The following is a 15,589-nucleotide window of genomic DNA, read 5'->3' as shown; positions in this document are numbered from 1 at the left end:
CGTAGTAGACTCCCTCGTGGTAGCAGCCGCACTTCTCCATGGGCACGCAGCCTTGGCTGTCCCAGAGGAAGCCGGGGTCGCACTGGCAGCCCTCAGCACAGCCGTCGGGGCACTGCGGGGGGGCGCTGAGGGCCGAGCAGCCCAGCGAGCAGGTGTCCGCACACAGCTCGTAGTGGCTGTTGGGGGGGCACGCCATCGCTGCAAAGAGAGGGTGCTGGTCAGAGCCCCCAGGGGCCCAGGGGCTGCTCCTGTGCCTTCGTCAGAGTCCTCTCCACCCCATCATCTCCCCTCCCAACCCTCAGTCTCCCCTCTGCCCCTCGATACCCCGTCTACCTTCAACGTCCCCTACCCTCAGTGCCCCCGCTCTGTCCTCAGGCTACTCCCCCGCCCCCCCACTCACGGCAGAAAGCCTCGCTTCTCCAAGGCTCCACGTGGCCTCCGGCGGCCTGGCAGGCACTGACGTAGGCGTGGACGCTGCTGCAGAGGATGCTGAGGTTGCCCCCGCCCAGGCAGAGGTCGAAGACGCACTCCTGCAGGGGGCCCTGGGGGGCCAGCAGCTTGTGGCAGGCGGCCAGCGGCCCCGTGGGGTTGGTGAGGAATCCGCAGAACTGCTCCTGCTGGTACTTCTGTTCCAGGTCGGGCGGGCACTGGGTGCCCGGGGGGCAGCCCTCCTCGCCAGGCGCACAGGTGGGCGGTGGCAGGCAGGGCGAGCCGGGCACCGCCTCCTCCCAGGAGTTGCCGAACTCATTGGGGCCGCCTGCCTGGGAGCCATCCGGCTTCTGGAAGTCGTCCTGGGGGTCCCCGTTGTAGTTCCCGCACAGGCCACACAGCTGCCGGTAGTAGTTGCCGGGGATGGTGACCCGCACGTAGTACACGAGGTCGTAGGCCACGCGCAGGCCGAAGTCCGTCTCCACCACCACGTCTGAGCCGTGCTGGGAGGCCCGGATCCGGCTGTCAGCCAGCACCACGGGCAGCTTCATGTCCACGCCGTTCACCTGGGGGTGCAGAGGCCACGCCTCAGAGGGGGCACGTGACAGCCAAGCCCCCCGCCTGACACCCAGGATCTGTGTAACCTCGTCTCTCTGAGCCTCAGTTTCCCTAGGTGTAACACGGGTCTGATGGCAGTCTCAAGGGGCTAGCAACTTCACCAAACCGAAACACCAAACTCAGGGCCAGCGGAGTCCGAGCTGCCTTCAAACCACAGGGGAGGGCAGGGTCCAACTGCCCCTGACTGTCCCTCTTGATGGGAGTCGAAGCCCTGTCTTTCTCTCAGAGAGAGGCTGGTGGATTGGAATTGCAGCCCGACGCGTGGTCTACTCTGCCACCAGGGCTCCTCAAGACGTGGGACGGATCCGGGCACAGAGAGTCATTTGTAGCTGGTTTGGTGCACAGCAAGCCCCTGATACGGTCAGCGGTGTGCTGGCCCTCTCGTGGGCAACACTGCCACTAGGACAGGGGTCGGCGAACAGAACAGCCAATCCTGTCCCTCACAAGCATTTAACAATGATTTAAGAGCCCTAGCTATATTTTTACCGTGGGGGGAGGTGGGGGGCCCATGATGGGGTGGCGGGGTACAAGAGGGACGAATGTCCAGGAGTCCAGGAAGAAAAAGGATGGTTGGAAACGGCTGTGGTCGCAATGGTACAAGCCTGCCTGACGTGACCGGACTACGGACCATATGACAGACGCCATTGACTCCCCACGAATAAGAAACTTAAAAAGTAGATTTTGACAGACAAGGGAACTTTAAGATGCTATTGCCAATAGAACGATGCTCGGTTCAGTTTCACTGTCATTTCACGTCAAAGCCGTGCATATGTATGGCCCAAGAGCTGCGGTTTGCAGGCCTTGCGCCAAGGACAAGGGACCCTGGTGGAGCAGTGGTGACACGCCGGGCCGCGATCCGCATGGTTGGCAGTTCAAAACCAGCAGGAGTAAGACTGGGCTTCTGCTCCCATCAGTGGTTGTAGTCTGGGACCCCCACGGCGGGTCACCGTGAGTCACCATAGGTTTGATGGCAGTGTGGCTGGCCTTTCGGTCCTAGGACAGGGCTATGGGTCCCTCGGGGGTCTCACTCTGACTCAGTGCCCCTGTACTCACCCCTCTGCTCTGGTGTAGGGATGATGCCCAACTCTTCCCATGGGGGGGTGGGGGTGAGCAGAGAAGCAGAGCAAGACCCCGCCGGGTGGAGCGTGCTGCCCCCCTGTCGGGCTGCCCTGGGGTCCAGGCCTGCTCTGCAGGGGACTTGGGGCCAGTGGTGGGACCTCCCGTTTGGAGCGCGAACGGGCACCTCGCTCCCCACAGTCCCTGCGGTTCCTCACAAACCACCCGGTTAGGAAAGGCCCAGCAACCCTGGGGTCGGAGGTCAGCCGGACACCAGAGCTGCTGCCACGGTTGTCCCGCCCTCCCCTGTGGCCGAGGGGTGACAGGCCCAGCTGGGAAGGGCAGCACCCACCCACAACGTGTGCTCTGCTCTTGGGCCTTCCTGGCCTGGAACGTTCCAAACCTCGGACTGTGTCGTGCTGCCAGGGGCACTGGGCCCCAGCGGGTGTGCAGAGGATGGAGTTGGGCAAGGGTGGAGGACATGGTCAAAAGGTGGAGGGGCAGAGAGAGGGAGGCTGAGGGGCAGAGAGGGGGAGACAGAGGGCCTAGGAGGTTGGAGACTGAGGGGCAGAGAGAGGGGGAGACAGAAGGGAAAGATAGGGAGGTTCAGGGGGAGAGTGGAGAGGCTGGGCCACCTGAGGGGAGGCCCACGTCCTGAGGGGCTTCCTTCCTTGGCCCCTGGCTCTGCCTGACACTCCCAGGCCCCTCCCATTCTGAACTCCGTACCCCCAGCCCCCAGCTCTTACCGTGACCTGCCACTTATTCTGCTCCAGCCTCAGGGTGAAGTTGGCCACCTGGACGGTGATCACCCTGGTCACACTGACTTGCCCGTTGCCCCAGGCCACGTTCTCCTGCAGGACGGCGAAGGAGTGCAGGCCGGGCCGGGTCCCACAGGTCCGGGCCAGCGCGTACACGCAGGTGCCCATGAAGTCGTAGCGGTGGCCGTCAAAGGTGGTGTAGTGGGGGTCTCCCGACGCTTGGCAGGTGGCCGAGCCCACAGCCACGCAGCCCAGGACGCCGGCAGACGGCTGGCAGGCCTCGTGCGGGCCACAGCCGCTGGGCTCGCAGGACACCAGGCCACCCTCCTGGCAGTGGCAGAGGGACTCGCAGCCAGGGCCGGGGTAGAAGGTCTCTCCGGGTGGGTGGTAGGCACCTTGGTGCACGCAGCCGCAGGAGGCCAGGGGCACGCAGGTCTCGCCATTGAGCGCGAAGCCCTCATCACACACACAGCCCTCCTGGCAGTGGGAGCCACAGCCCCCGGGCACAGGGAGGTCTCCGCAGGACAGCGGGCAGCCGTAGGAACAGGCCTCATAGTGACTGTTTGCTGGACAGGTGGGTGCTGTGGGGAGAGGAGTCATCAGACCCAGAGTCCCTGCTCCCCAACCCCAACTCCAGTCCCCCCTCCATCTGGGCGGTCTCCCCAAAGAACACAACCAAGTAGAACCCCAACTGCGTCAGGCTGCCTGTGCTGCCCCAGAGGGTAGCCACTAACCCCCAAACCCAAACCATACTCCCTGCCAGCAAGTCCATGCCAACTGCACCCAGCAAGCCCATGCGACCGGGTCGAACTGCCCGGTTGGTTCCCGAGACCCTAACCGCCTACGGAAGCAGAAAGCCCTGTCTTTCTCCCGGGGAACGGCTGGTGGATTTGACACACCAGCCCAGCACATAGCCACGCCGCCGCCAGGGCTCCTGTCCTCCACTCGAAGCGATCGATGTCCACGAATTTGAATGAAATATGAGTGAGATTCAGCCCCTCAGCGACAGGAGCCACGGTGGTTCAGGGGCTCGCTAGCAGGCTGCCCTTGCCCACCGAGCAAAGGCTATGGGTCCCAGTCGTGGCCCAAATGCCAGTCTAGTGGCTGCCATGGTGTCCTCACAGGAGTGTCCGGCGAGAGGGCCAGCAGCCGTGGGTAGAGAAGGTAACCTTCCAGAAGGTGACCTGACATCGCGGGACATACCACGATGCCAAGAGGCGTGAGGTGACAGGACATGAGGCATCACCTTCCTAACACAGCCTATTGTCAGGTGAGCACCCGGAGGCTGGAGGCCAGGTGGGGCCCACGGCAACCCGCAAGAGGCACCCAGACACATCTCACTGCCTGCCCATCGGCCCCAATGCATACCAGCCGCTCCAGAGGGCAGGGTAGAACCACCCCTAGGGGTTTCTGAGGGTTTCTGAGACCGGCACTCTGCATGGGGACCAGAAAGCCTCCTCTTTCTCTTGCCAAGCAGCTGGTGGGTTTGAACGGCTGACCTTGCGTTTAACAGCCCCACGCAGAACTACTATGCCGCCGCCCACAGGGCCTCGCAGATGTCACACGGGGCCGGGAAGAACAGGAGCGAGCTCCTTGTACGGGCAACTCTCTGCCCATGCCTCCACCTGACCCCAGGTGACCAGGGGACCCGGGGCGGTCACTGCTCCCACGAATCTTTCCTGCGGGCCTGCCTGCCATCCCCAGTGTGCAGCTTCCCCCTCTGCCTGTCAGTGCTCACACGAATGAACGTGCCCGAGGCCCAGCCCCGCCAATACTCACGGCAGAACTCCTCGCTCCTCCAGGGGTGCACGGTGCCCCCGGCAGCCTGGCACGCGGCGGCGTAGGCAGCCAAAGCGTCACACAGTGCCCCCTGCTGCCCGGGCATCAGACACTGGTCGTAGACACAGTCCTGCACGGCGCCCTGTGGGTCCACCAGGCTGTGGCACTCGCGGAAGGGCCCCTCGGGGTCGGCGAGGAGGCCGCACTCCTTCTTGCTCTGCAGCTGCTCGGCCACCATGGAGTCCAGCTTGGGACAGTCACCCGGCTCGGTCGCCCCGCAGCCTGGCCTCGTCTCCTCCTGCCAGCTATTCCCGAAGTCCAGTGCGCTGGCCGCCTGGCCCCCGCCCTTCAGAGCCAGGTCATTCTTTGGGTTCCCGTCAAAGTTGCCGCAGAGCCCGCACAGGGCCCCGGCATAGCTGCCGGGCACCTGGGCTGTCACGCGGGCGTTCCAGTCGTAGGTGACCGTCAGGCCAAAGTCGGTGCGCACAACGCCATCGTTGCCTTGCCGGAACACCTGGATTTGCCCGTCTGCCGCCTGGAAGGGCAGATGCTGAAGGACACCGTCCACCTTGGGTAGAGATGGGAGGCAAGCGGGTCAGGGTCTTCGACGCTCTGTGGCCCACCCCACTCTGTCCCGGCTCCAGCCAGCCTGGCTGGCCGGCTCTTCTCCTGAGCACACCGTGGTCTGTCTCACCCCAGGGCTTCGGCACCGGCTGTGCCCTCGGCTGGCACACCCTCCCCTAGCGACTCAGCTCCAAAGCCCCCTCTCCTGGCTTTCCGAGCCTATATGGTTTGGCCTGTATCCCCCCTGCCCTCACTTCCACAGTCTCCTCCGCCTGTTCCGCTCTGTCTTCAAGAGCGGCCCTGGGGTGTAGTGGCTTAGAGTGGGGCCTCCCCTCTCCCCACGTGCGCCCCAGCCATGCCGACTGTGGCTTTTCCTGGAACTCACCAACCGGGGGTGTCCCTGGGAACCCCCACCGGGCCGAGGTCATGATCTCACACGTCTGTCTCGCTGTTGCTATCCCCCACCCCCCCAAGATAAGGGACTTGGCTGAGTGTCCAGTCCCTCATCTGGAATAGAAGGGTCCTGTCTGACCTCACCCCTGGCGCTCTTGGTGTCCTCCCGGTCACCCACCACATTGCTCAATCAGGTCCAGGCACCCTGACCTCCCTGCTGTCCCCCTGGATGGGGAAGGTGGCCTCCCAGTCCTGTTCCCGCTGTGGAATGCAGTGGCTCAGATCGTGGGCTCTGGACCCGGGTTGCCTGTGTTCAAATCCCAGCTCTGCCACTCCGGAGCTGTGTGTCCTTGTGAGGTGACTTAACCTCTCTGGTGTAGCAGCCTCCTCATCTACCAGGACGATTTGCTCACACGAGTTAACAGAGGCCAGGTATTCTGCACACAGAAGAAACTTACCACCAAACCCAGACCCGAGGTCATTGAGTCCATTCTAAAGGGTAAGACAGAACTACGCCTGTGGGTTTCAGAGACTATAACTGTTTATGGGAGTAGAAAGCCTCATCTCTCTCCCACAGAGCGGCTGGTGGGTTCGAACTGCTGACCTTGTGGTTAGCAGCCCAATGCGTAGCCACTAAGCCACCAGGGCTCCTTTTGATCCTAAGACTCAGAGAATCACAGTCACACAGCGAGGTGGGGAGACACTGACGCCTGTCTTGGGGACCCTAGACTTACCACTGGTCACAGTTTCTCCTTGGTCCCCCCCCCCAGCTCCATGTGGGGTCCAGAGCCTCTGCCCTTGGGGCGAAGGGTCCCCTGGGCATCCCCTGGGCTCACCAGCACTTGTCCGGGGTGCTCCCGCCGCAGGGCCACCACCACGCCACGGGCCTCCAGGCGCAGGGCGCGCGTGTAGCTGACCGTCTGACTGCCCCGGTGCTCGTTCTCCACCAGCACGCGGAAGGCGGGCAGCATGGCGTTCTGGCCACAGGAGCCGGCCAGCAGGTAGGTGCAGGTGCCCATGAAGTCGATGCGCCGGCCGTCGAAGCTCAGGTAGTGCGGGTCCCCGGTCGCCTGGCAGGTCCCGAAGCGGTCGGGGTAGCAGCCCAGCAGGCCGCCCTGGACGCTGCAGAGCTCGCCCGGGGGGCAGCCCTGCGAGTTGTCGCAGCGCACCTGCTGGGTGGTGCCGTCGCAGGTGCAGCGTTGCTGGCACTGGTCATCGCCCCACACCTCCTGGCCGGGCGCCAGCAGGCGGCCCTGGAAGATGCAGCCGCAGGACGCGGAGGGCACGCAGGCGCTGCCGCTGGCCACGAAGCCCGGCAGGCACACGCAGCCCTCCACGCACGGGAGGCCTGAGCAGTTGGCCGGCATGGCCACAGGGTTGCAGGTGGCCGGGCAGGCCGGACCACAGAGCTCATAGCGGCTGTTGGCAGGACAGGACAGGGCTGGGGAGGGGCAGAGGGAGAGAGAGGCCAGCCTTGAGGGGCGCTCCTTGGGGAGCCCCACTCCTCCCTCAAGACTCCCCTGCTGGTTCCCCCCTTTCATCCTGGGAAGGCCTCCAAGAGGTCATTGAACACTCCTGACCTCCAGCGGTCAATAGAATCTGCTTCTGACTCTGTGCAGACCCTTCCCCCTTCTCCGCTCGCCACTCTCCCGACCTGGTTCCATCCGTCCTGGGTCCCCTGCTCCCACTGACCCACAGGCTCCTCCCCACATGCAGCCAGAGGGGCCCTGGGGGCACGGGTCGAGGGCCTAAGCCCTCTTAAGGTGACCAGATTTTAACATTGGTAAAGCAGGACACCATTGATAAAACTCATATTCTGGTGAAATAGCCACATGGCAGTCGAAAACCATATACCCTAGCTTGTCGTGCATGCTTTTCAAAAATGCCGCGGGACGCGGGGAAAAATAGTTAAAAACCGGGACTGTCCCACCAAAAGCGGGACGTCTGGTCACCTTATCCTAAGGAGTCACCTCGCTGGCTCGCTGCCATCAAGTCAGTCCGACTCACACTGACCCCACAGGACAAGGTAGAGCTGACCCTGTGGGTTTCCAAGGAGGCAGCTCTTTACAGAAGTGGAAAGCCTCGTCTTTCTCCCTTGCAGCCACTGGTAAATTTGAACTGCTGACCTTGTGGTTAGCAGCCCAGCCCTTAACACACTGTGCCTCCAGGACACCTGGCTTCACCTGACTCAGGGTCAAAACCGAAATCCTCCAATGCTATCCAAGAGGTGCCCAGGATCTGCCCAAACCCCGCTCTGCCCCACCCCTTCTCTGGCCCCTCCCCTTCTGCCCCCTGCCCTCTCTGCCTCCACCCCTTTCTGTCCCCTCTCCTCTCTGCCCCAGCCCCTCTCTAAGGTTACCTCTGCCCCTGCCACAGGGCCCGCCTTCCTGTCCTCAGGCCCTCTGTGTTGGCCGAGATCAGGGCCCAGGGCTCGGCTGGCCTGGGTTCCAGTCCCAGCTCCCCCCTCTTAGCTGGGTGAGCTTCAGCAAGTGACTCCTGCTCCACTGTCCTTGTGCCTCAGTTTCTCCATCAGTAACATCAGACGGTGGCAGTACCGACCCTACAGGCTGCTGTGAGCACCTCAGCCCTGGCTCAGCTGACCCCACCCCATCGCTCCGGTCTTGACTTTCTGCCTTAATGGCATACCTGCTGTGTCTTTGCAACACCCACCCCCGCCCACCCCCACCCCACCCCCAGGGGTGACACTCAAAGCCCAACTCCCTGCCGACAACTCACGGTCACCCCAAAGGGCAGGGCAGAGCTGCCTGTGTGGGCTTCTGAGGCCGGACCACACCTGCGATCCGTCCACCCTGACTTCCACCACCATGCCCCGGGCATCGTCCACGCCAGGCTGGACCACAGGAAGTGGCCTTCCCTAGCCAGCTGCCAGCCCCACCGGGGCCACCACTTACGACAACTGGCGGGTGACCTCCAGTCCCCGACGGCGATGCCGAGCTCCAGACAGGCCTGGGCGTAGGCGCTGAGGCTGCGGCACAGGCTGAGCCGGTCCCCGCTGGCTGCACACAGGTCGTACACACACTCCTCCAGGAAGGGCTGGGGGTTCAGGCTGGCGTGGCAGGCGGCGAAGGGGCCTCCCGGCAGGGCCAGCATGCCACACACACGGTCGCCCTGGTAGTGCTGGGTCTGGCCGGGCGTGCAGGAGGGACAGTTGTCCTGGCAGCCGTCCTGGCACAGGTAGTCGCCATCATCCAGTTTCCAGCTCTGGCCGAACTCCTCGGCGTTGGGCGCCTGGTCCCAGTTGGGGGTGAGGAAGTCGTCGGCGGGGTCTCCGTTATAGTTGCCGCACAGCCCGCACACCTGATCTTGGAAGCGCGTGGGCAGGCTCAGGGCCAGCTGGCAGTCCCAGTCGTAGCTGACCACCAGGCCGAAGTCCAGCTCCACCACAGCCCTCGGCCCGCTCTGGTACACACGCAGGCGACCGTCGTTGAGGGACACGGGCAGGCGGAAGCGCTGGCTGTCGATCTACAGAGAGGGGGTGAGGAGAGGGTGGTCAGCACCCCCTCCAGGTGGTCTGGCCTTCAGTCCTCTCACCTGCTTGCACGAGCTTTCTGTCTGTCACTGCCCCTGTCTGAGCTTGGCCCCCTCAGTCCCCATGGTTCTCCTGGTCTGAAAGATACCCCCACCCTGAGCTGTCCATGCCCCCTCCCTCACCATCTGCAAACCCTCGGCCCCCATGCTGCCGCCTCACTGAGCCTTTGTATCCCCTGAGCACCTGCCTTCAAGGCCACCCTGGGGCGACATCTAGGGTGCCTCCTAGCCCGGTGCTCCCAGCAGCTGTGGATGCTCCTTAAGCCACGGATGCCGTGAGGGCTGACAGGCAAGGCCACGTGGCGGGCAAAACGCCACCCACGAGTCCAGGCAGCTAAAGACCCCCGGGGCCATCGCCATGTCGATAAAATAGCAAACAGCCAAGCCTGTGACTTTGAGTCGGAGTTGAGGTTTTAAATCACGTCAGTGTCTGTCGTGGTTACGCGCGGGGCTGCCCACCGCCAGGTCCGTGGTTTGAAACCACCAGCTGCTCTGGGTGGGGGGGTGGGTCCCAAGGCTTTCGGCCCAACAAGACTGACAGTCTCGGAAACCCACAGGGGCAGTTCTACCCCGTCCTATAGGGTCGCTGTGAGTCAGGATCGACTCTGTGTGTGCCTGTGAACAAGTTGATTGAAAACCGAATGGTATAATGGGCTCTTTGAAGCCCCTTGCACATATCTCTGCGCATGGAATTTCCAGACAAGGAGCAGCGGGCCCCCCCATCCCCTTGGGGGTCCCTCGGCGGAGGGCTTGGACTCTCCCACCGGGGCTTCTCTGAGCAGCCTCTGGACACTCACCCGGGCGAAGCCCGCCTCCCCGCGGGCCAGCGACACGGCGTGGCTGTAGGCGCGCACGGTGACGAAGCCCACGTAGGACACGCGCCGGCTGCCGCGGTGCTCGTTCTTGGCCTCCACGCTGAAGGCCGGCAGGCTGTCGTCCGTGCCGCACAGCTCGGCCATCGAGTACGTGCACGTGCCCATCATGTCGTAGCGCCGCCCGTCGAACGTGGTGTAGTGGGGGTCTCCCTGGGCGCGGCACGTGGCCGTGGGCTCCGCCACGCACGTGGCCTTCCCGCCCACCACCTGGCAGTGCTGGCCAGGGCCACAGGTCACGCCTTCGCAGGAGGGCTCCTGGGGGGCGATCAGGGCTGGGAGGGTGGGGGTAGGGAGTCAGTGGGTGCACGCGTGCTTGTGAGGGTTGGGCTTTCCCAGCCCTCCCCAGCGGGCCAGAGAGACCCCTGGAAATGACTCCAGTGCCCCGGAGCCGTTATGTTTGCTTGTGCTAGAAGCCCCCCCCCCCCCCCCCCCGTCTAGGCTTCTACCTGGGGCAAAGGGGCCCCACAAGAAGAAAAGCACTTTCCTCACCTGCCGTCCAAAGCTCCTGCTTGCCCACCTCTCAGAGAGAGCGAGGGGTCACCCTTACCTCACCCCTTACAGGCCCCCCCCCCGAGAGCCCCACAAGTGCCAAGTCTGGTTCACCCCTGCTAACAAGAGGGGGGCACTTACTACCATCCTCGTGGTGTAGGTGTGGAAACAGAGTCCCCCAGAATTGACGTTGCTGGCCCAGACCACACAAGCAGAGCTGGGGTTTGAACCTGGCCCCTCTGATGCTGGCACTCAGAGAACCAACCCCCTTCCCCCGCCCCAAACCGGGACCCTCTGGGACGGGGCAGAGCTGCCACAGTGGGTTTCCAAGAGACTGTCCAGTGCGGGGTAGAAAGCCTTGTCTGCTCCCGCTAGCAGCGGCTGGTAGGTTCAAACTGCTGACCTTGCGGTTAGCAGCCCAGCACGTAGCCCTGTGCCACTGGGTGCCGCTCGTGCCCTCAGAGTACCCGCTGTGCTGCCTGCTGGCAGTGCCCCCAGGCGTGAGCCTGGGGTCAGACGTGGGCTCGGGATCTGCAGGCACAATAGGAAGGACTCGGCGAGCACTAGAATGGTCCCTGGGACATGGAGAAGCAGGTGCCCCAACATTTGAGTCACCCTGACCAGGTGCTTTCAGGGGACCCGCCTCTGCTGGAAACAGCCCTGCAGGATACGGGGCAGGAAGGAGTAGCCGTTATTACTGTTAATAGTCTTGTTATAACTGTCGTGGTTGCTGAAATTGCCAGATACCAAGAAGCTGCTGAGTGGAGCACCCCAGGGATCCCCCTTCTTGACCCCCAAGCTGACCCCTAGAGCCCTGTGCCCGGTCTCCCCACAAACCAGCAGCTGAAGGGTGGGCACCGTGGGGGCTGCTGGGACCCCATGGCAAGACCCTGTCTGGCAGGTTGTCTGAGGGTGCTGCCCTGGTCCTTGGCACCGATAGGGTGGGGGAGACCAAGAAGTCTTAAAGGAGGGGGGTGGGAAGGGTGCAGTGAGGGCGGACAGTGTAGCTCAGCCAGAACCCCCAGCAGAGCAGAGGAGGGGAAAGGGGAGAGTTGGGCGGGATTGCCTGGGGGCTCAACAGGTGGCCAGGGCCAGGGGTCATTTTCTATCACTCACTCCGTCCGCAGGCAGCTGCTGTCCCGAAGCCCATGGTCTCAGCCAGCCCGAAGATGAGCAGGCCAAAGTCCGCAGTGGCCTCTGCCACATGGGTCTTGTCCGTGGTCCCGAGGTCCACCTCAGCGTATGAGAAACTGCTACCGGGCACCGGTGTCCAGGTGGCCTTCTTGCCCAGCGGCTGTCCATCCAGGGTCAGCCCCTCCGCAGCCTGGGTTGGTGCCACCACGAGGGCCAGGCTCTCTGTGCCCGGCACGCTCTTGACCACGTAGGCCGGGCAGTAGGCTGCCACGTCTGGGATCAGGACCAAGAAGGGGTTATAGGTCATGCCGTCCTTGGTGGAACCTGTGCCGAACAGCAGGACCTGGACGCCCACGTCCGCTGTCAGGTATAGCGGGTGGGTGGGCCGCACCTCGAACGATGCCACGTTGCCTGCCTGGAGCTCCTGGGAGCTGGCGGAGCCCCCGTGGTTGTAGGTCAGCTTGGTGGCCTGGCTGGCCACCACGTAGACCATATCGAAGCGAGGCTGGGAGGCCAGAGAGGGCACCACGTAGCGGGTGCCCCAGGAGGACGTGGGCAGCAGCTGTTCTACCACATGGTTGCAGTTGGTGTGCTTCTGGGCGCAGCTGTGGCCGGAGAGGACGGCCACGGGGTGGCTGGCCGTGATCTTGGAGCCCGAGAGGTCCACCGTGCTCTGGACCTGGGCCACAGCAAAGGGCTCTAGCGTCACGCTCAGGACACTGCCTGCCGAGTAGACCTTGTTTTGGAAGATCACCGAGCCCTTCAGCTGGACACTGACCGCGGCTCCCGCCGGCCCGGCCACCACGGCGAACTCCTTGAGGTTAGTGACCGACGAGCCCGGCGGTGTGAGGACAAAGTACTCGGTGCCCAGGGTGCTGGTGGGCCGCAGCACCGTCACCTCCGCCGTGTTGGGCTTCCCGTTGATGGCCTGCACCGAGACGGTGCGGTCTGAGTGGACCACCACGGCCCGCTGGAAGATCTTGCTGCCAAACATCTCAGCCCGGGAGCTGAGGTTGACCATGACCGACTCCCCGGGCTTCACCGTGATCTTCTGCGAGCTGTTGTCTGTCCGGCTGAGGACGGAGACGGAGGCGGGGCTCTCCGATAGACTGGAGATGAGCAGGCTCAAGTGAGCCGCGATGTGCCCCGGCTGGTAATTCTGCAGGAAGGCGGTGAGGAATTCCTCCCCTCCGGCGGTCCTGGGCCCCACCGCAGCCTCCTGGGTGAGCCCTGGGGTGGGAAAAGGCGGCTGAGCAGTCCTCCCCACCAGAGAGCCATCCCCCTTGCCTGGATCATGGATGAAAATACCCATGTGGGCTCTTTCCCTGCTCCTTGGAACCCTGGTGGCATCGTGGGCTGCCCTGAGTTGACACCCCGGCCACTCTGAGGAGACAGATCAGGCCATCTACTCCCATGAAGATTTACAGTCTTAGAAACGAACTTGGCAGTTCCACCGGTCAGTGTAAGTCGGCTCGACTCCACAGCACGGGGTTTTGACAGCAAGCTCCAGGGGGCCAGGTTCAAACCCCAGCTCTGCTTGTGGGGTCTGGGTGGGGCAAGTGACTTCCGTTCTAAGAGACCCTCTACTCCCGAAAAGATTCCCTGCCTTGGAAAGCGGCAGGGGCGGCCCTGCTCTGTCCCGTAGGGTCGCCGAGTGCAATCGATTGGAGGGGCAGTGGGTGTCCAGTGCGGCCCAGCCCAGCCCAGGCGGGAATGGTGGAACCCGTGCCGGCGGCTCCCTTGTCAAGAGGGTGGCCGCCACTCGTCCGACCAACCATTGTTCAGTCAGCGCAAGAGTGCTGGTGGTGTGGCGGTGACAGGCTGGGCTGCCGGCCACCAAGATCAGCAGTTCGAATCCACCAACCTCTCCTTAGGAGAAAGGTGAGGCTGTCCACTCCCATAAGGACTGACGGCCTCAGAAACCCACAGGGGCAGTTCTACTCTGCCCTAGGGGGTCTCTGACTCAGCATCAATTCGAGGGCAGGGAGCTCGGTTTGGTTTGGAGCTAAGTCACCTGAGATTCCTGGGGACACCGTGAGTGAGTCCAGGTAGACCTGTGCCCCCCGGGGGCAAGGGTGGGGTGCCGATCTTTCCAAAGCAGATCACCCTCATTTCCAGGGGCGGGTGTATAGACGGCACTGAGTAGCCAAGGGCCTTCACTACCCAGGCAGCCTGCTATGAACTCTAGTCTATTGTTTGGAAGGCTCACAGGCTAATTTCTTTTCTTTCTTTCTTTTTCTTTAAGCCAAGTCTTCCCAGAGTTCAAGAGAAGCTGGCAACCTGACATATTATTATTATTATTATTATTGAGACTTTTTGGTTTTTCCCCCTCATGGTGGGAAGCTGGACTTGCCTGCTGGTTTGGGATGACTGTCTTCATCAGCCTTGGGAGGAGGGGTGGAGAGGACAGAGGGAAGAAGAGGATTCTGAGAGTGTGGACCTTGCTGGCTGTCTCCTGGAGACTGACGGGAGAGGGCTCTTCTCCACATCTCCCCTCCCTCCCCCCAGTTAGGAAGAGACATGGAGACCCAAAGCCTATCGGTAGACAGTTGGACACCCACTGTCAGACGGGCCACAAGGAAGAGACGAGCCAATCAGGGTGTAGTATAGCACAGACAAAACACACAACCTTCCTCTAGTTCTTTAATGCATCCCCCCCCTCCACTATCATGACCCCAGTTCTATCTTGCAAATCTGGCTAGACCCAAACATGTATGGTGGTACAGACAAGAGCTGGCAACACACAGAATCCAGGACAGAAAGACCCCTCAGGACCAATAAGGGGGCAACGATTCTAGGAGGGAAGGGAGGGAGGCAGAATAAGGGGGAACCGATCACAATAATCAATGTATGGCCCCCCTCCCAGAGGAACAGACAGTAGAAAAGTGGGTGAAGGGAGACAGCGGTTGGTATAAGACATGGAAGAAAAAGAATAGTTCATAAAGTATCGGGACATGAGGAAGGGGGGGGGGGGAATGAGCTGATACCAAGGGCTCAAGTAGAAAAAAAATGTTTTGAGAATGATGATGGTAACAGATGTACACATGTGCTTGACTCAATGGATGGATGGATGGATTGTGAAAAGAGTTGTATGAGCCCCCAATAAAATGATGAAAGAAAGAAAGAAAGAAAGAAAGAAAAAGATGATGACAATATATGTACAGATGTGTTTGACACAATGGATGGACGGATGAATTGTGGTAAGAGCTATAAGAGCCCCAATAAGACAAAAAATAAAGAATGGCTTGTCCCCACCAGTCCAGCAGAATAAAGACCCAGAGCGGAGCCTCCAGTAGCTTGTAGGAAGCCCCAGGGGATGGACGGTAGTTCTTATGTACACTTGAATTTGGGGTCCAAGGTTTTTTTCGCAAGAGGAGTGGGGGTGGACTTGGGGAGCCAATAATGCACTAGGACGAATTGACTTTAAATACGACTGAACTATGGAAATGTATGATATGTGGATTATACCTCAAGAAAACTATGGCATGGGGGAGGGGGTGGGCAGGGGCGGCAGGGAGAGTGGAGGTGGGAGTCCACTGCGTGGCTCTGCCTTGTCAAAGGACGTGAGTCCTTTCTGTTCCTGCAAGGACCCGCATCCATCTCAACGCGCCCCAGGGGGTTGGGGGGAGATGGGCTTGGGGAGGGGGCATAAGGAGAGTGACTGGGAGCACTTACCGCCCAGGAGGGTTACTGCGGCCCAGAGCGTCCACCAGCTCCACAGGGAACCCATGTCTGCAGAGAGGAAAACGAGACCTCACCATGGAGATAATGTCCTCGTGAAGACAGAGGGTCCACCCTCATGACAAGGGCCACCTGAGGGTGACGCCGGCTGGAGTCAAGACCAATCTATAGGTGGGGAGCTGGCTGCCCAGGAGGAGTTGGGGGTTGGGGTAGGGGATTAGTTACAGGGGCAAGATTGGGGAGCTGGCTGCCCAGGGGGTTGAG

At 62.0% G+C, this 15,589-nt stretch overlaps 1 protein-coding gene across 1 annotated transcript in view; it reads right to left on the bottom strand.

The window, feature by feature from the left end:
* Positions 1-15,374, bottom strand: part of LOC101643737 (Fc gamma binding protein) — a 37,360-nt gene extending 21,986 nt beyond the window's left edge. Inside the window, exons 1-8 of the mRNA XM_045292991.1 lie at positions 15,320-15,374; positions 9,944-10,293; positions 8,510-9,080; positions 6,434-7,038; positions 4,641-5,208; positions 2,850-3,442; positions 401-995; positions 1-198 (exon numbers count right to left, since the gene is read on the bottom strand). Coding sequence (XP_045148926.1) covers positions 1-198; positions 401-995; positions 2,850-3,442; positions 4,641-5,208; positions 6,434-7,038; positions 8,510-9,080; positions 9,944-10,293; positions 15,320-15,374 — 3,535 coding nt within the window. The remainder of the gene's footprint in view (positions 199-400; positions 996-2,849; positions 3,443-4,640; positions 5,209-6,433; positions 7,039-8,509; positions 9,081-9,943; positions 10,294-15,319) is intronic.
* Between the last annotated feature and the right edge of the window lie 215 nt (positions 15,375-15,589).

The sequence above is a fragment of the Echinops telfairi genome, unplaced genomic scaffold (assembly GCF_000313985.2).
Source record: "Echinops telfairi isolate 266 unplaced genomic scaffold, ASM31398v2 ScPeMD7_655;HRSCAF=1070, whole genome shotgun sequence".
In the NCBI taxonomy this organism is placed as follows: Eukaryota; Metazoa; Chordata; class Mammalia; order Afrosoricida; family Tenrecidae; genus Echinops; species Echinops telfairi.
This window is presented reverse-complemented; position numbering and strand designations above follow the sequence as displayed.